Source organism: Oryctolagus cuniculus, chromosome 5 (genome assembly GCF_964237555.1).
Source record: "Oryctolagus cuniculus chromosome 5, mOryCun1.1, whole genome shotgun sequence".
Taxonomy (NCBI): domain Eukaryota; kingdom Metazoa; phylum Chordata; class Mammalia; order Lagomorpha; family Leporidae; genus Oryctolagus; species Oryctolagus cuniculus.
In genome coordinates this window covers 32,051,846-32,071,370 of record NC_091436.1, presented here as the reverse complement: position 1 = coordinate 32,071,370, position 19,525 = coordinate 32,051,846, and the positions used below count along the sequence as shown (strand labels likewise).

At 46.3% G+C, this 19,525-nt stretch overlaps 1 protein-coding gene across 3 annotated transcripts in view; it reads right to left on the bottom strand.

The window, feature by feature from the left end:
• Positions 1 to 13,049, bottom strand: part of MAP3K5 (mitogen-activated protein kinase kinase kinase 5) — a 259,401-nt gene extending 246,352 nt beyond the window's left edge. For 2 of the 3 annotated variants that reach the window (XM_051854304.2, XM_070073520.1), the window contains exon 1: positions 12,033 to 12,648. In XM_051854304.2, coding sequence (XP_051710264.2) covers positions 12,033 to 12,480 — 448 coding nt within the window. In that variant the 5' untranslated portion in view covers positions 12,481 to 12,648. Of the gene's footprint in view, positions 1 to 12,032; positions 12,649 to 12,932 lie in introns of those variants that run through there. The other variant, XM_070073521.1, reaches the window with a different exon arrangement.
• Positions 13,050 to 19,525: the final 6,476 nt, after the last annotated feature.

The following is a 19,525-nucleotide window of genomic DNA, read 5'->3' as shown; positions in this document are numbered from 1 at the left end:
GGTGCAGTAAGCCTGTGATTATAAAGTAAACTGAAAGCATCGTACTGCAAAAATTAAAGGAAAAAAAAAAGAAGGGAGGATTCAGAGAGGGAGAAGTATCGTTATCTTTTTAGAATTATATCAATGAAATACAGGAAAATGGTTTGCTTTATATTAATTTTTAACATGAATAAAAACAGAAAAGGGGACTGGCATTGTGGCATAGCAGGTTAAGCTGCCATCTGCAGTGTTGGCATCACATATGCGTACTGGCTCAAGTTCCAACTGCTCCAGTTCTAATCCAGCTCCCTGCTAATGCACTTGGGAAAGCAGCAGGAGATGGCTCAAGTGCTTGATCCCCTGCACTCACATGGGACACCCAGATGAAGCTCCTGGCTTCGGGCTGGCCACCCCTGGCTATTGTAGCCATTCGGGGAATGAACAATTGGATGGAAGATCTCTCTTTCTTCCCCTATCTCTTTGTAACTCTGCCTTTCAAACAAACAAATAAATCTTTAAAGAAAAAAAACAAAAAAATCATCTTTGAACCAAGTTCAGTATCTTACTGATTTTTTCATTAAATAAGTTAGATATCTGACATATCTTTATATATTTATAAGGCACCTAGCATTATAAAATAAATAACTTACTTACAAATTTTTGCAGTCATGATTTTGTATTTTTGAGAATTACTAATTGTAAAATAATAATGAAGCACTATCATGAAGGAAGTACTTTTCCAGGAAGGGAAATTTATAGGTTAGAAAGGTGCTTTTAGTTTCATGCAGAATAATTTATTTCTCCAAAAGAGAAAGAGAAGTGAAACAAACGGCAAAGCATTCACCAGCTGATAGACACATCTGCTGCCTAAGGAGAGTAAATGTCTGTTACACTATTTTAAATACTTTTCTTTGTGACTGAAATGTTTCATAACTTAAAATTTGTAATTTTTTTTTAAATTAAGTCACTGGGGGGGAGGAATGGAGAAAACAATTCCTCCTGACTTCTTCCTTTCTATCAGTTTTTCCCATGGAAACAGGTACACATGACAAGCCTTATACCCCCAGAGACGTTACGCGCCTTTTCTTTTGAAATTCCTTGGAGCATCTGGTGCAGTAAAAGGTACATCACTATCACATTAAAGTGAATCAGACCCAGAAGGCAGAACTTCCCAGGGAAGCAAGGGAAGGAACTGTCCCTTCCTTGGCCTGGCTGACTGACACACCCAGATAACTTCAGAACCTGCAGAACGCCCAACACAGAGCTGGAGGCCAGATGACTGGTAGTGCTATTCGGCCTTGTCAACAGGCTCTCTCATTGGTCTTGCTAGGAAAACATCAAAGTGAGCTTTCTGGCTTCTTCTTTGATAAGTCTGTTAACAAGAAGTCACTGGAATTTGTTAGCAAGAAAGGACCGGGCATGAGGTGTCCCTACCTCTGGCTCTTCTTTATAATAATGCTACCATCATGGGTGATGCTTCAAAATGTCTTTATTTGCAGGAGAACTAGTGGCACAGTGGGAAAAGCACCTGGAATATCTGGAAATTGGAAGACTTGAGTTTGACTCCTATTTGACCTCTTGCTTTATTCTGGCCAAGTCACATATTCTTTCCAATGGTGAAATACAGATAGCTACACTGCCATGTTCCTACTTTATGGAGTTAACTAAGATGATCTAAAAAGGAAAACAACACAACACTGAACAACATGCATTTATATTATCATTCTGACCTGGTCACATGAAATCACCTGGGTACCACTGTGACCAAATTATAAACTGGGAAACACCAGGTCACATCCCTCATCCTGCCTGCCCAGCTGTTAAGTGGACATTCACCACAATGGATGTTAGTAAACTTTTACGTGACATTAAGAGGTATTTGATATTGGATAACATCTTACAATAGAAATTAGGAGTAATCAATATTTTTCAAGGCGGAAGAATTCTCTAGCTAAAACATTTCTTTTTCTATGGCTAGGGATCAGTGGACAAATGGCCACTCACTGATACTAGGTGAGCTCTGTGTTTCTATTGCTTAAGAGTTCACAGGTATAGAAGAGGCTAGGAGTGTTGGAAAGTGCTGAAATAACTGGTTGCGGCCATTTTTAGAGACTTTCTGTATGAAGGAATATAACTTCCTTCCTGTATGAAACACAGACCACAGGCAATTGTTTTCCTCCCTGTAAATTAACTCCTGTACACTGAAAAGGTGCCTGTAGTGGAGGGCCTACAGTCCCCCTGTGCAGCTTCTGCAGCATGAAGTTATACAAAGCTGGGATGGGTGTTTGGCCTCATAATTAATACACTGGTAAGATGCCTACATTCCCCATCATGCCTAGGTTTGAAACCCAGTTCCAGATCCTGACTCCAGCTTCCTGCTAATGCAGACCCTGGGAGGCAGCACTGATGCCTCAAGTAGCTGGGTCCCTGTCACTCATATGGGAGACCTGAGTTGAGCTCATAGCTTCTGGCTCTAGTTCAGCCCAACAGTAGGCATTTGGGGTGTGAACAAGCAGATGAAAGATCTCTTTCCCTCAAATAAATAAATAAAATTTTTAAAAGTTACATGGATCTTTTCTGCTATGACTGTATTAAACAGGAGATGCTCCCAGCATTTTCATTCTATCTCGTCCCTCCTGTGTCCTCTGAGTAAATTACCATAAAATAGAATACGTTTATGGGTCTTTTAGGTTTTGTTTCCTTAAAAAAAAAAAAAAAACTACAAAAGGAAACTTACTTAAAAGGTAAAAGAAGTGGGGTCAGCCCTGTGATGTAGTGGATAAAGCTGCCAGCTGCCAGCTGCCAGCTGCCAGCTGCAGTGCCGGCACCCCATATGGGCTCTGGTTCAAGTCCTGGTTGGTTCACTTCCAATCCAGCTCCCTGCTGATGTGCCTAGGAAACCAGAGGAGGATGGCCCAAGTCCTTGGGCCCATGCACCCATGTGGGAGGCCCAGAAGAAGCTCCTGGCTCCTGGCTTCAGATAGGCTCAGCTCCGGCTGTTGCAGCCATTTGGGGAATGAACCTGCAGATGGAAGATCTCTTCCTTTCTCTCTGTCTCCACCTCTCTCTGTAACTCTGTCTTTCAAATAAATTTAAAAAAAAAAAAACTTCAGGAAGAAAAAAGATATAAGTATTCACTTATGTGAATTTTTGGAACAATTAGATCAGACTTGAAAATCAGCTTCATCTCACATCTCTCTTCCTTTTCCACTCACTTTGCACAAGTTTTGACCAGTTTCTTTAGTCAATATCCTCAGTACGAGATAAAGGTTAAAACATTAAATATAACTAAAGAAACCAATGTATGTGTATTAGAATCATCAGTGGATTTTAAAGCATTTATAATTTTGCCTTGATTTCTGATCTCCTTCTGTGCCACTAATGAATTTTTTTTATTTTAAAAGATTTTATTTATTTACTTGAGAAGCAGAGTTACAGACAGTGAGACGGAGACACAGAGAAAAAGGTCTACCATCTGTTGGCTCACTCCTCAAGTGGCCACAATGGCCAGAGTTGCGCCAATCTGAAGCCAGGAGACAGGTTCCTCTTCCCAGTCTCCCGTGTGGGTCAGGGACCCAAGGACTTGGGCCATCTTCTACTGCTTTCCCAGGCCATAGCGGAGAGCTGTATTGGAAGAGGAGCAGCCAAAACTAGAACTTGTGTCCATACGGGATGCCAGTGCCACAGGCGAAGGATTAACCTAATGTGCCATGGCGCCGGCCCCTCTACTAATAATTTTTTTGCAAATTTAATTTTATTCTTTGAAACTAAGAGGATATATCTCTCTTAAATACAGCCAGTTCCCAAGCTAATTACATCCAAGGAAGATGAGACAGTCTGCAACCTATACTTTCCCCTAAGCCATGGGCTCCCCATGTCTCCCTGATACCCACATAGCTGTGGGCTTCTGCAGCACTGCCCACCCCCACATTTCCCACTCTCCTCTGGACCCCAGCTGAGTGAAGGATGTGTTGGCATGTCCTATTGCCACAGTGACAACCCTGTGGGTGATGGAAAAGGGAGTGTGTGATACAACTTCCGTCTAGGGGCCATCATTTCACAGCACGCTCTCAGCCTATAGTTACTGTCCTACACTGCACTTTCCCATGGGTCTCCAGTTTCCTGCTTTGAGTGGTACTGGAAGGGACCGCTCTGGGGAGCTCCTTGGACAGCAGACACAGTGGGTACCTTGTGGTGGAAAGGCTCACACACCCACTGGGCTTTGCGCTTCTCAATCTGGCTCTACAAAGAAACTGTGAACCAATTTTATCCTCCAAATCTGAAACAGGAACTGAATGGGCCTCTAATCTGGTCTCTGAAACAGGAAGCAGGAGATAGGTCCATAGCCACCAGAGGAGAACTCCCAGAAGGTCGGCACCAGTCAAGGCCACTGGTGAGACAAGACTACTTCGAAACAGGTATCAGCTGGAACCAGCTCACACTACCAACTCATGCATGTCTCAAGCCCACTAAAGATGTCCAAGTGAAGGGAAGAAACAGGGATCCCAGGAGCCTAGGAGGCAAGAGCAGTCACAACAATCTGCAGCTGACTACAATCTGGAGTAAGAAATGAGTGCTCTAAAAACAAATCTATGTTGGGGGCTTTGGAGTTTTCTTTTTAGTTCTGTTTTGTTCCAATTTTCTAGTAAAGCTCTTTTTGGAAAATTATAATTTGGCCTCAACTGACCAGTTATCTAAGAGCAGAACAGGGAACAGTGGTCTGCGCTGGCACAGGGTGGGCAGCAGCTGCCCCACTGGTGTGCTAAGCAGAAGGTGGAAAGCTCAGAGAAGAACCACCTGTGGAGACTCAAAATCCTGTCCTGGCCAGAGTTTTTCCTAATAAGCATATCTATGTTTATTCTGTAGCTAATCTGACTCGGGCTTGTTTCGCACGGGAAGAAGTGGAGTCACTGAGAGAAGGGGGCTGTAAGGTGGTTTCCCTCAGAGGTTCTCAAACACCACTCATACTTGGCATGAAAAAGTCTTCACTCAACAGACACTTTGAGATTCGATAGCTGTTTACAGCCCTTGTCTCCACTGCTGAGCAATAGTGTTTGCTGAACTCTTTACTTAGTGTAGGGTTAACCTTACGAGCACATACTAAACTGAAAACAGATCTTTGTTAAAATTAATAGTGGGAATAGGAGAGGGAGGAGAAGGATTGCACTATGTTCCTAAATCTATAAATATGAAATACATGAAACTTGTATACCATAAATAAATTTTTTAAAAAAGAAACAAAAAAAAGTTTTTACTCATTCCTGGAGAAAATGGGAAAAATGAATAATAAATAGTGAGTTTTCCCACGTATTTCCTATATACAAAGAGCTACCCTTTCTTCAAAGGTTATACACCTCCTATATTCCTAACATGAAAAAAGGTCTTGCCTTTCATGAAATCAAGGCAATAGGTTGCTAAGTTTTTCTTTTTCTCTATTTATAATATTTGGAAAAGCTGGAATGTTGGCATTGCATGTATCAGTCCTTTGGATTTCTTTTAATGGGTTCATGAGAATCACAACTTAGGAAATGAAGACTTCCCCCTCTCTCACAATGTCTACGAGACATTATTTACAACAGCTTCACTGGACTTGAAAGGAGAAATGCAGAAGTGGTCTGCAAGACTTTCAGGAACTTCTCAGGCTGGTGTGGACGCAATGCAGAGGCTGTGCGTTGTCTCTTGTGTTCGCCAGTGAGCTGAAGCGAGGAAAGGTCAGGTGCCTCTCCTCTAAAATGCTCTACGTGGTGACTTTCATCACGAGCATAAGTCGACGGCGACATTATCTGGATGAAAATAGAAAAGCTTACAGCTTCAACTTTCAACTAGCATGAGCTTCCTTCCCATTCCCCACTGTTGCTAGACCATGAGGGGTTCACAGAGAGACTGCCACCTGCAGTGAGCCAGGCCAAGAGGAAGACCCAGGCGGATGTGATGGCTGGTCAGGAAAAGGGGAAGTGGACAGCCAACCTAACCCAATCTAATCTGGTGCCCACGAGAAACAGCAAGCGAGTGAGAGAGCGAGCGAGAGAGCCTTGGACCAAGTAAGGTCCCAGGGTTGCACATCAGCAGGAAGTCTAGGACCACAAGTAGTTGGGAGGGGAAGAGGGCTGAAAGAGGTGAAAGTGTGCATGGGTCCCCTGCTGGCATGGCCTCCCCCACTCTGCATCCTTCTCCCTGCAGCCTCCCAACCCTTCTTTTGTCCTCAACATCATCACAGCCCCCAACCATCACTGCTACCAATCCCACTTGATGCTCCTCCTACATCTGGCCAAGATGCTACCAAAAACAACAAAGCCAAGGTCGCTCGTCTAACAGAGACTGTTGGGTGCAAGGGCCAAGTTTTAGGTTTCAGAAACACAACTGTCCTAAATGTTGAACACAGCTGAGCGTGGTCCCTACACTGAAAAACAAGGCTGGTCCCACAGGTTAGTCCCAGAATCTAACCACCACACCAGTACTGTTTCTAAAGAAAGCACGCTCCTGGGTCTAAGCAACAACACTAAACCATTTACCCTGAAAGAATGAATGAATAAAGCCTCATCATGGTTCAGAGTTTTCATAAACAAAATGACATAATCAAGAGGTCTAGTCAGCTATATTCACAAAATTGATGCTCACTCACAAAGTTTTTTGTTTTATTTTATTTTTGGGAAATTCTTCCACCTGTGCAGAGCAACCCTGGATCACTGACGTCTCATGGCTTACACAGAACTGGACTGCCTATGATGCAGAGGGCCAGGAAGGGGTGCTGTTAGCCTGGCATTTGCCATCTCTGAAATACAGTCCCTTGCACATGTAAATAAGACAAATTTCCATAAAAGCATCAATAGCAATAGTTTCACCTCAGAAAAGGGAATGAAAGAATGACAAATGTAGTCAAAGAACTAGAATATAGCTACATAATAATCAAACATGGAAAAATGAGCGAGAATCTTTAACAGCAATTTACACTTTAAAAAGACACCAGTGGGGCAGGTGTTTGGCCTGCTGGTTAAAGACACCAATAAGATGCCCGCATCCCACTTTAAAGGGCCTGAGTTCAAGGCCTGGCTCTGGCTCTTGACGGTAGCATGCAGACCTTGGGGAAGCAGCAGTGGGAGTTCACCACCCATGTGGGAGACCTGGGTTGAGTTCCTGACTGCTAATTTCATTCCCTGAGTTCTGGGTATTCGGGGTATGAACTAACGAAGAAAGCACCCCTACCCTTCTTCTCTGCCAGCTTCTCAAAATATAACTTTTTTAAGATTTTTTTTTGAAAAGCAGAGTTACAGATAGGGAGAGACATCAAGGAGAGAGATGGGGCAGGGGCACATCTTCCATCAAATAATCACAATAGCTAGGGATTGGTCAGGCTAAAGCCAGAAGCCAGGAACCCGATCTGGTTCTCCCACAGTGGTGGCAGGGGTTCAAGCACTTCAGCCATCTTCTACTGCTTTCATAGGCACATTAGCAGGGAGTTGAATCAGAAGTAGAGCAAGGGCCGGCACTGCAGCTCAATAGGCTAATCCTCCACCTACGGCACCGGCACACTGGATTCTAGTCCAGGTCGGGGCGCCAGATTCTGTCCCAGTTGCCCCTCTTCCAGGCCAGCTCTCTGCTATGGCCCGGGAGTGCAGTGGAGGATGGTCCAAGTGCTTGGGCCCTGCACCCACATGGGAGACCAGGAGAAGCATCTGGCTCCTGCCTTCAGATAAGCGCGATGCACTGGCCACAGTGCAGCGGCCATTAGAGGGTGAACCAACGGCAAAGGAAGACCTTTCTCTGTCTCTCTGTCCATTCTGCCTGTAAAAAAAAAAAAAAAAAAAAAAAAAAAAAAAAAAAAAAAAAAAAAAAAGTAGAGCAGGGACTGGCTCCACGGCAAAGTAGGTTAATCCTCTGCTTGCAGTGTCAGCATCCCATATGGGCACCAGTTCTAGTCCTGGCTGCTCTTCTTCCAATCCAGCTCTTTGCTGTGGCCTGGGAAAGGAGTAGAAGTGACTGCTTCCCTTTTTATGTTTTTGACAGGCAGGGTGAACAGTGAGAGAGAGAGATAGAGAGGAAGGTCTTCCTTTACCGTTGGTTCACCCTCCAATGGCCACTGCAGCACTCCACTGATCCGAAGCCAGGAGCCAGGTGCTTCTCCTGGTCTCCCATGCGGGTGCAGGGCCCAAGCACTTGGGCCATCCTCCACTGCCTTCCCGGGCCACAGCAGAGAGCTGGCCTGGAAGAGGGCAACCAGGACAGAATCCGGCGCCCCGACCTGGACTAGAACCTGGTGTGCCTGCGCCGCAGGCAGAGGATTAGCCTAGTGAGCCACGGCACTGGCTGACTGCTTCTCTCTTAAATATTGAGGCCATGGAGAGGTCATCTTACTTACACTTTTATTTCACTTGAGGTGTCACCTCCTTTGAGAATCTACCCTTATGCCCACCCTACCCTCAATGATCCCAGAGGCTAAATTCTAGGAGCTCAGGTCATTCCAAGTGACCCTCACAGGGGCACCACTGCAGCTAATCATGGAGTTCACCCTCTACCCCCACCCCGACTCTGAGCTCTCCAAGATACAAACTAGGTATACACAAGCATTCCATTCATCTCTATGGACACAGATGGTTTATTTGTAGTAATGATGTTGAAATTTTAAAGCACAGAATTTAAGAGCCAAAAGGAATCTCAGATCCCAATGATTCCAACCCTCCTGTCGTTTGGGGAATTTTGAACAGGTTGCTCCCAATCAAGAGAAAAGCCAGGACCTGAAACCACACTTTCAGACTCTAACAATCTGTCCCCACATACCATGCTACCCAGTCCTTTGCAAATTCACAGGAATCAACAAGGGGATCTGAAATTTAGTTCAATCCCCGTCTACTTCCACTGCTCGGGAATCGAAGAATCACCACTGGAGGAGATGAAGGGCCGTTCTAGCAATTACACGATTCACAGCAGAGCTGGGACAAAAACTCGGCTCTAACTTGAGGGTCAGTGTTCTTCCCACTCCATCACAATGACTCAACTATCATGGGCAGGTAGTGGGTGGACAGAAAAAGGTCAGCATGGCCCAGGGGCCTGCAGCTGCCTGTCTGCGAGCTGAGAATGCAAGCTAAGAATGGTTCTTACATTTTAAAATGGTTGAAAAAAATCAAAATAATATTCTGAGAAAGGCAAGAAACTCAAATTACAGCATCCATTAATGAAGTTTTATTGGAATGCAGCCATGATCATTTGTTTAGGCATTGCTCATGGCTGCTTTGGAGTAAGAATGGCAGTGCTGAGTAGTGGTGAGCAACAGCTCAAAAAACAAAGCCTCAAATATTTACTCTCTGCTCCTTTACAGAAAAAGTTGGCCAGTCTCTGTTGGAGGAGGAATAAGCCCTCTAAGACATCAGAAGAAAGTTAACTTCTACAACCACCCCTCTCCATGGCACTCTGTTTAGAAAAACAAAAGGTTTGGACAGCACATCTTCATTCCATCACATCTTTTTAAAGATTTATTTTTATTTATTTGAAAGGCAGAGTTACAGAAAAAGAGATCGAGAGAGAGAGAGAGAGAGAGAGAGAGAGAGAGAGAGAGAGATTGAGAGAGAGATCGAGATCGAGAGCGAGAGAGATCTTCCATTCGCTGGTTCACTCCCCAAACAACCACAGCTTGAGCTGATCCGAAGCCAGGAGATTCTTCTGGGTCTCCCACTTGGGTGCAGGGGCCCAAGCACTTAGTTCATCTTCCACTGCTTTCCCAGGCCACAGCAGAGAGCTGGATTGGAAGAGGAGCAGCCAAGACATGATCTGGTATCCATTTAGGATGCTGGTGCTGCAGGCCAGGGCTTTTAACCACTGTGCTACAGCACCGGCCCCCATTCCATCACATCTTAATGCTGAATGAGAAGGCAGAGTCCACGTCATCCAGAAGTGCAGGAATTAAAGAGGCTTCCCCAGGTTGCAAAATGCAGTGGGTGATACACAGCTGGCCCCAGTCCAGGGTCTTCCCAAGAACACCCTGAGCCACCCCTCTATTCCACCCTGCACCAGCACCTGCTTGCAAGATGGGCAGCTTCCCTTGATTCTCACAGTGAATCAGCCCTTCCAACTGGAGGCAGCAACGGGGCAGGTGTCTGGCATAGTAACTAGGGCACTGCTTGGGAAGCCCACATCCCGCATCAAAGTGCCTAGGTTTGAATGCCAGCTCTGCTCTCAATTCCAGCTTCCTGTTAACGGGGACCCTGCAGGGCAGCAGGTGATGGCTCTGGCAGTTGGGTTCCTGTCACCCTAGTGGAAGACTTGCATTGAGTTCCTGGTTCCTGCTCTAGCTGTTGCAGGCATCTGTGGAGTAAACCAGTGGATAGACGATCTGCCCCGCCACCTCCCCTCCACCCCCGCACCTTGCCTTTCAGATCAAATAAGTAAATAAATTAATCTTTAAAAATTAACTGGAGGCAGCAAGAGCCAAGCACGACTTTTCAGGGTCAGCCACCTGAAGTGGAATCCTGCACTGACCACTTCCTGCCCATGAACACCAGAACCAGTTATAGGCCCCTGGGTTTTCTACCCTAGCAAGGACGGTAAGTTCTCCCTTCACAGGCCAGCTTGGAGAAGTAAACCAGATAGAGCTCGCTCGAATCTTTCCCTCTCCCTTCCCGGCAGCAGTATTCGGAGCAGCACAGAAAGCAAGCCTTGTGAGTGAAGTTTCTTTCATATTAGAGATTAAGATAATTTTTTCTAGAGCCCTAGGGGGAAAATACCCAATTTATCAGCTCAAGAAAGAGACTCAAGTATTTAGACGGCCATTTTCCCCTCAAATCTTTCGATTCATTGACATTTCATTCACTTTATAATCCAAAGGTGAGTGGGTGAGTGTCGTCGTAATGTTTAGAAAAGTTATGTTTGCATAATTTTTATAGCAAGCCACCCAAAGAACCAAGCTGTTCTGTACTCACATTCAGTTATAAAAACCAAGACTGTAAAAAAATTAAAAAAAAAAAAAAACAGAATCAGAAAGTCCGAGTTATATTTAGTCCGACTTCCTTAACACGAAGTTCTTCTCAAAATATTCAGCTTTGGCTAAATCCCAAAACTGACCTAAGCCTACTTCAGGTGTTTTGGAAAGACTGAAGAGAATCTTAAAACAAAGATTTGAATATAAAACCTTGCATGTGATCTCAGATGCAAGCAGCTCACTGTTTTGCAATCATGAACGCAAAATTTTCACCCACAATTACAAAAATAAACGTGTACTCGTATATATTCAACGCTGGATTACACGGTACTAACAATTAACTCCAAGAACGCATTATCATTCCCAACATTTGTTAATAGCTAATTGCTTCAGTTACTGGAACTGCTTAGCACTTTCTGAAATCTGTGATAGGTTGAAAAGATACATTTTTCTTTCATGGATCATGTTGGCAGTCCCTTCAGTGGGCAAGCTCATCTTAGTCATTAAGACAGTGTACCAGCGTTTGAAGCAATGTTAAATTATAAACTTTCCAGCCCACCGAAGTATATAAAACGGGTTCTTTGACCGAGATCCTAACAAAGATATCAAAATTATTTAGTGCAAGTTGAAATGCTGTTGTTTTCAGAAGTAATTACTGGAAAGTTCAAGTTGGTACGGGACGGGAAACTGAAGCCACTGAAGGTACAGAGAACCACACACGTGTGCAGCTGGCTGGGTGGCCCAAGCCCCAACACGACACGGAGCACCGAACAGCCACAGGTCCGTGCAGTAGAAAAACAAACCAAACCCCAGAGAAGTGAAACCGAGACGCTGAGAGGAACGCACAAGGACCGCGCGCGGCGAGTCCCTCCTGGGGCTGAAGAACCGAGGTCCTTCAAAGCCATCACAGCGGCGGGCGGACCCCGCGCAGGTCCCCGCACCAACGCGAACGCCACGGCGCAGTCACGCCGCCCAAGGTGCGGCCAGAAGTTAGGAGGGAGCATGCTTCCTGCCCAGAAAAAAAAAAAAATTAAAAATCACCCCCCTCCAACACACACACACACACACACACACACCCCCGAGACGACCAGGGACGCCGTGGCCCCCGACCGCCGAGGGTGCGCGAAGGCCGACACACACGCACCTGCATTGTAAAACCGGTCCAGCACCGCCGTCTCCCCGAAGTCCAGTTTGCCAAAATGCAGCGTCTCCAGGGTGGCGCCCACCGCCTCGCACGCCTCCCGCAGGCTCTGCAGGGCCTCGCTCTCCGCCACCACCAGCTGCCCCTGGCTCGCTTCGTTGATCACGTACGCCACCGTGGTCCGCCGGCCGGCCACGCTCCCAGAGCTGCCGCGGCACCGCGAGGCGCCGCTCCCGGGGGCGGCTGCGGGACACGCGGCGCTGCCCGGGGCGCCGGCGCTCTCCACGTTCCAGAAGCTGCCCGCCGGCGGCGGCGGAATTGGCTTCTCCTCGCCCTCGGCCACCGCCGCGGCTCCCCTCCGGCAGCTGCCGCCCTCAGGGAAGGAGCCGAAGCCCGAGGCGGCGAAGGGCGGCACGGAGAAAGTGATGCCCTCGCCGGCGTCGGCGCTCATCTCTCCCGGCCGGGCTGCGGCGGCGTCGCCCGTCCAGCCGTACCGTCGGGCCAGCCACAGCTCGGGGCTGCTCCGCGCCCGCCGGGCTAGGCAGCTGCCATCGCGCGCCGCGCCCTCGCCGCCGCGCCGCCGCCTCCTCTCCGGCGCCCTCTCGCCTGAGGGCCCGCCGCTGCCCGGCGGCGGCTCGCCCCTCCTCGGCGCCTCCGTGGCCGCGCCGCTCGCCCGCCGCAGGGTTTAGAGTACAAGGGGTGGGGACCCGGGGTGAGCGGGAAGGGACAGCGCTTCCTTCTCCTGGCGGGCGGGCGAGTCGGTGGCAAACCTGCGCCGCGCTGTGGCTCAAGGGCGCCGCGCTCGGGGTGCCGCGCGCCCTCGCAGCCGGAGCGCGGCCCGCTCCTTCCGTGCGAGGCGCTCAGGGAGGGGTCGGAGAGGGAGTCCTTTGGGTGGGGAGCTACCTGGCGAGCACCTGACGGGCGGGCAGGCTCCCAGGGCCGCGCGCGTCCCGGAACCGCACGAGCTGCAACCGAAAGGACCCGCCTCCCCGCTCGGCGGCAGCGCCCCTTCGCCGGCCTCGGCGCTTCTCCGAACGCCGCGGCCGCGGTCCCAGCGCCCGGCTCCTCACTGGAGCCTCGCCGCTCCTCGCAGCCGCGCGCCTATCCTGGCCACCCACTTCAAGCCGCCCACTCGTCGCGGCACCGAGTCAGGGCCCGCCCCGCGGGGAGGGCGCTGCTGGGAAGCCCGAACCGGGACGGAACCGACCGCTCCGCGGCTCCGGGACCTCAGCCCTGCCACGAGCGTAACGCGTGCTCTAAGGGTTCCCCGCCGCCACGCCACGCCACGCCACGCCGCCGGCCCCCACCTAAGAGGACGCGGAGCGGGCAAAACCGCGCGCGACTACTGGATGGTGCAAAAGTCCGCGGAGCCAGCTGGGAGCCATTGGCTGCGTTCCCCGCGGCCACGGCGCCCCCCTCTGGCTCCTCGCCGGCGCGCCCGGCTGCGTGAGCGGGGGCCACGCGGGGCGCTGGAGGGACCCGGGCGTCGGCGGGAGGCGCACGTGGCGCTCGGCTGGGGGCCCGGCCTAGGCTGGAGCGCGGCTCGTTTGCGGCGAGGGCGCCCCCGGAAGTTCATTGGAAAATTCCGCGGAGCCTGTGCGGTTATCCTTGATGAGCGATTGATTACCTCCACTTCTGAGCGATGTAGCACACACGTTCAAGGGCCTTAAATTTTCGCCCACGTGCATCATATACTTAAGATAGAAGACGAGGTCTTTTAGGAGGGTACTTGTAGAGGTTCTTGAAAAAAGCGGAATTAAAAGAGGTTTATTTTGGGGCCTGGCGCTTTGGTACAGCGAGTTAAGCCGCAGCCTGTGTCGCCAGGAGTCTCGTGGGGGCGCCCACTGGAGTCCCTCCTGCTCCACTTCCGATTCAGCTCCCTGCTAGTGTGCCTGGAAAAGCAGCTAAGGATTCCCCAAGTTCTTAGGTCCCTGCACCCACGTAGGGGTCCCGGATGGAGCTCCTGCTCCTGGCTTTAGCCTGGCCCAGCCTAGGGCTATTGTGGCCATTTGGGGAGTGAACCAGCCCATGGAAGAGTTCCCTCTTTCTCTGTGTAACTGCGGAAACAGATGATACATACATGGATGGATAATTTTTTTAAAAGTTTATTTTTGGTGCGAAACTTTGAAAGATCCCACAAGGAAGCTTCAAAAACTTCATGGAAAATGCACACTGGGAAAAAATGTGTGTATATAAAAGGATAGAAGCAAATTTAAGGAAACTTAATATTCTTCATGTGAAGTAATGATCATACTACAGCGAATCAGTGATCATACCGAGGCACAAGTTGATGGGCTACTAAGAGATAATTCTGATACTTTCAACAACTTCCGAACCAAAGTACAGAATCCTCCACCCAGCCTGGCCAAGAACACTGAACACTGGAAATCCATAAGGATTATGTCTGTAAAACCAAGATGCCTAATTTCTCAAGTAGCATTTTGCTACACAAAGTACAATCTAATGTATAAAACTATTTTTTAAAAACCATACTCTTTATTTTAAGATTTATTTGAGAGGTAGAGTTACAGACAGAGAGAGACACAGATAAGTTTTCCATCCACTGGTTCACTCCTCAAATGACTGCAATGGCCAGAGCTGGGGCAATCCAAAGCCAAGAGCCAGGAGATCCTTCCGGGTCTCCCACTGGGTGCAGGGGCCCAGACACTTGGGTCATCTTCAACTGTTTTCCCAGGCCATAGTAGAGAGCCGGATCAGAAGGGGCACAATGCCACAGCATCGGCTCCCCAAAAAACTGTAATCTTAAAGACTGTCTCACCTTTTCTTTTCTTCCAGATCTTTTCAGAGACACTTTTAATGTTCAGTTTTTGTTTTTTGTTTCTTTGTTTTGCTTGGCTGGCTTTTCTTTTAGTTTAAATCAATTCAACTATTTTAAAGTTTGTTGATTTCAAGCACCCAGATTCCAGTGCAGTGCTGAAATGCTGCTCCTAGTTACTGGTCCTGAGAGTCTCCCTCAATCTAATCATGATGTTTAGCTCATTCTGACACGGCAGGGAAGAGCATTTGAATGGAACCCTATGACCTGTCCATTTTTATAGCTGATAAGCCGGAGAACATGCACACGTTCATCTGGTTCAATCCTGGGTATGTCAATAGGTAGGAGTACCAGGTGGAGCCAAGTGTAGTGATGATACCCAGCCTGCCCTTAGCTGGCCACACTGTCAGGAGGAATGAACGCTTTTTCCTGATTAGATGTACATTTTTGCAATTTTTCTAAATAGAAGCAACACCTTTTTCTAATCCCAAAGCACATCTTACATGATAGTGGTGGACATGAGCAAGATTACTGCCTATCTTGGACTTCCAGGTTTATTCTTGAAGAGGCAAATTTCAGTTGCTCTGGAATGAGCAAAGGTCTTCTAGCTAGCTGTTGTTTTTGTGTGTGTGACAAATTTACCTCTTTCTTTGTATTCTCAGATAAGTGGCAATACACTATACTGTTTAATTCCAAAAAGGCTATTGAAGGCTGTAAACAAAACAAGGTAAATATACTTTTAAATTAAAAAACAAGAAAGTCAATAAAAGTAATATCTAGCACATTAGATAAATTGATAAATTTATTGATTGCTAAATTTGTTTGTTTTGGCTGCCAATGTGAAGAGAATACATGTGAAATTATATATATTTATATAAGGACTCACATTTTTTCCTGGCATTGAATTCTATAAAGAACTGATTACATATAATCTGATGCAGGGGATATTGAACAAAGCAATGTAATTGAATATTGATTTATTAAAAATTTATATGTGTCTGCAGTTTTAGTTCAGATATTTCAAAAGCCAAAAATATAACATTAAATACCAATTTAACGAAGGAATTTTGGAATAAATCTAAAATAATATGAACCATATATAATGTTCTCTGGTCATATTAACTTAATAAATGTGAAGGACCTTGGAGATATTTCTCATTGAAAAGTTACAATCTCATTCCACATTGGCCAGAAACAAGGAACACAAGGAAGCAGTGAGGATCTTACCACAAATAGCAGATTTCTCTAATGGCTTTTGACAAGGTTAAATGATAGAATTGTCATTAGATTCTCTGACATCTTTATTCTTTAGAGAGGCATGACCTCAGATCTGAAATTTTCTGAGCAGGGTGCATCCCACTTCCTCTTGGAGATGGACCTTGAGATGCCTCTAAGAACACCTGCAGGTAGGGCAAAAGAGTTTTCCCACAAGGAGATGGAGAAAAATGAGGGAGAGATTTCTACCTCTGACTATGACAGACTAGAACATTCTGATCAATCCTCTCATTGACAAAGACTAAGAATGCTGCACAAAATTTTAAGTATATATATTATATATATGTGTGTATGTGTATATATATATATATATATATATATATATCTATATCTATCCGAGAGCTAATGACATAATAGGAAGCTATCTGACAAGATTCTGGAAGAAAAACCAGGAATATAACTTAGGCACCTGAGAGGCTAAAATGAATTATTGACATCTTGAAGAAAGAAAGAATGATATACTGTAGAAGTAGGAGGGAATGTTAGGTAAGATGATGTAGGCAGCAACTTTGCCTCTAGATTTCTGAGTTACCTATTCAGTCTCAACCCTGAATAAGGATTAAGGAAATTTCAGAAGTAAAAACAAGCAAAACTTACACTAGAGGAAGACAACATCATCGCAGGCCATGTGTTATTTCTACATCTGTAAGGTCTGTAAAAGTAAGCAAGCATTTGAATGTGTGGTGGAATTGTGTAGTAGCAGCAAGAATACCATTCAAATCCTGACTTTGCCCTCTGTTCTTGAGTTTTTCCCTCTAGACCCATTCTCCATTCATATCCACCTGAATCTGTCTCAGCAGGCGAATGTGCATGAATTAGGTCAATGGCTTCCTTCCTTGCTGCTTACTAGCTGAGTCTGAGTTCAGGCAGGGGACTGACAAGAGGACCTCCCTCTGCCTGGCTCCCTCTGTCAGTCACCACAAGCTGACTGTGTTCTTCAACAGAAAGGCAATTTTCTCAAGGTGGCAGATCCTGCAGGACTGATTTTCCTGCAGTTTCAGAACCATCCTTTGCCTTCTCTGGCACCTAAGCAGGACAGCTGTGAACCTGCTGGCCCCAAGTTCCGGCAGAGTCCCCTGAAGCTTCCTTCTACCCCATCCACACCATGCAATTAGTCTTTTTATAAATAAACTCACTTCAAATTATCCTACTGTTTCTTGTTGGATTCTGATAACTACCAAAGAGCTTTTAGAATTAGAAAATGAATTTCACCTCTCTGCATCTATTTGTGCAACCATAGAGTGTTTAATTAGATTAAACTGAAAATTCTTTGATACAGCGATGTGGTATGTTTGAGTACTCTCCAAACAGTAGAGGCCTGAAAAAAACACAAATGAAAGATCCTGAAGAGCCCATCAGCAGATCAAGTTCTGCATGACCCCTGAAGCTGATGCAAAGTTCATTTTCTCGTAATGACAAGACCAAATGTGTCTTGGGGCCATTTCCAGCTGAAAAATAGCAACATTAAGGACCTATCACTGTATGAGCTATTTCTATGCGTATCTCAAATCTCCCATAAGAGTCCAGGAGAGCAGTTTGCCCAATGTCACACAAGAAGTTAGTTCCAATCCAGGGCCTTTGCTGTTGCCCCCTGCTTCTTATTGTAATGATGGGATATGAGCATCTCATCAGAAAACAGCAAGCAGACTGTTTTTGTTGTTGTTCTTGTTCTGGTATGAAATATACAATCATTTAATGTTAACAACAGCAGAAAGTTTGGGACCGGAGCTGTGGCGTAGTAGGCTAAGCCTCTGCCTACAGCACCAGCATCCCATATGGGTACCAATTCATGTCCCAGCTGCTCCTCTTCCAATCCAGCTTTCTACTAATGGCCTCAGAAAGCAGCAAAGGATGGCCCAGTCCTTGGGCCCCTGTACCTGGATGGGAGACCCAGAAGAAGCTCATGGCTCCTGGCTTCGGATCAGCAAAGCTCTGGCTGTTGTGGCCATTTGGGGAGTGAACCAGCAGATGGAAGACCTTTTTCTCTGTCTCTCCCTCTCTCTGTCTGTAATTCTGTCTCTCAAATAAATAAATAAAATCCTTTTTTAAAAAAGCATAAAGTTTAGAAAAAGAGCCATAAGAATTTGAAACAGTCTGTTTTTTCCAAATTTGTAATTAAAATATCCCATCCATAGTCTATTCTTACCTTTTCTTCTGGAAGCTGTGAACAAACTCTTCTCTCGGGGGTTAAGGAGCACACAGGCCTAGGGAATAACCTGACACTAAAGTTCACAAGGCTGAGGATTTGAATCTGATGCTTTGGTGTTGTCCTTAAGTTTGCCATTTATTTCATGATTTGTAGTGATTTATTTTAATACAAAACCATGTTTTTGATTTCTTAGTCATCCAAGAAAATCCCAGGTACATAAAAGATGAACCTGATTGCTTTTTATTTGCAATTTATTCAGATTCGCTTTGCAACCCCCTGCCCAGCTCAGGAAACTTCCCCAGCCACAGCAGAGCAGGTTCATGAGAGGTGGTTTACACACATAGAGACCACTTCCTCCACCACTGCCCCAGGGGTGTGATTTAAATAAATTCAAGAATGGGACTCCCTTGATATACTTGTAAGATTTGATAAAGAAATGTTATTACTGGAGATCTATTCTTGGGATTCTTTTCATCTGCAAGTGATGCAATAATGTTTTAAAAATGAGTAGTTACTGCAGCTGAGGCACAGAAGCCCTAGCATCTTCAATATTTACAGAGATTGTCGTAAATGCCAAAGCTGAGAAAAACTATCCTCCTCAGGCAAGTGTGGAAATCTGCCTTCCACTCTTCCTCTTGCTGAAGCCATCTCAGATATGTCCCAAATTTTTGTTTTTCTGTTTTTTTTTTAAAGATTTATTGATTTATTTGAAAGGCAGAGTTACAGAGAGGCAGAGGCAGACAGAGAGAGAGAGAGAGAGAGAAAGAGAGAGAGAGTCTTCCATCCACTGGTTCACTCCTCAAATGGCCGCAACACCAGAGCTGGGCCCATCTGAAGCCAAGAGCCAGGAGCTTCTTCCGGGTCTCCCACATGGGTGCAGGGGCCCAAGGACTTGAGCCATCTTCCACTACTTTCCCAGGCCAAAGCAGAGAACTGGATGGGAAGTGGAGCAGCCAGGACTCGAACCAGCGCCCTTATAGGATGCGGGCACTGCAGGCGGCAGCTTTACCCACTATGCAACAGTGCTAGCCCCTCCAAATTATTCACCATAACAACTCATCTCGAATTCTATTACAAACCTTTTAGAAATAATACGATATTTCTAGAAGACTTAAATATCAGTACATAAGTGACTATATTGAATTAAGTGTGCTCTATTGACTGACCCCTGTAAACGCTCTGATGGAATCCAATCTATTAGAATATTTGTACAAAAATATTTTTACTTGAGGTTTTTAACTGCAAAGCTGCCAAAAGCCTGCTTCTTTTGAGCCATCTTCATCTTGCAAATATTTA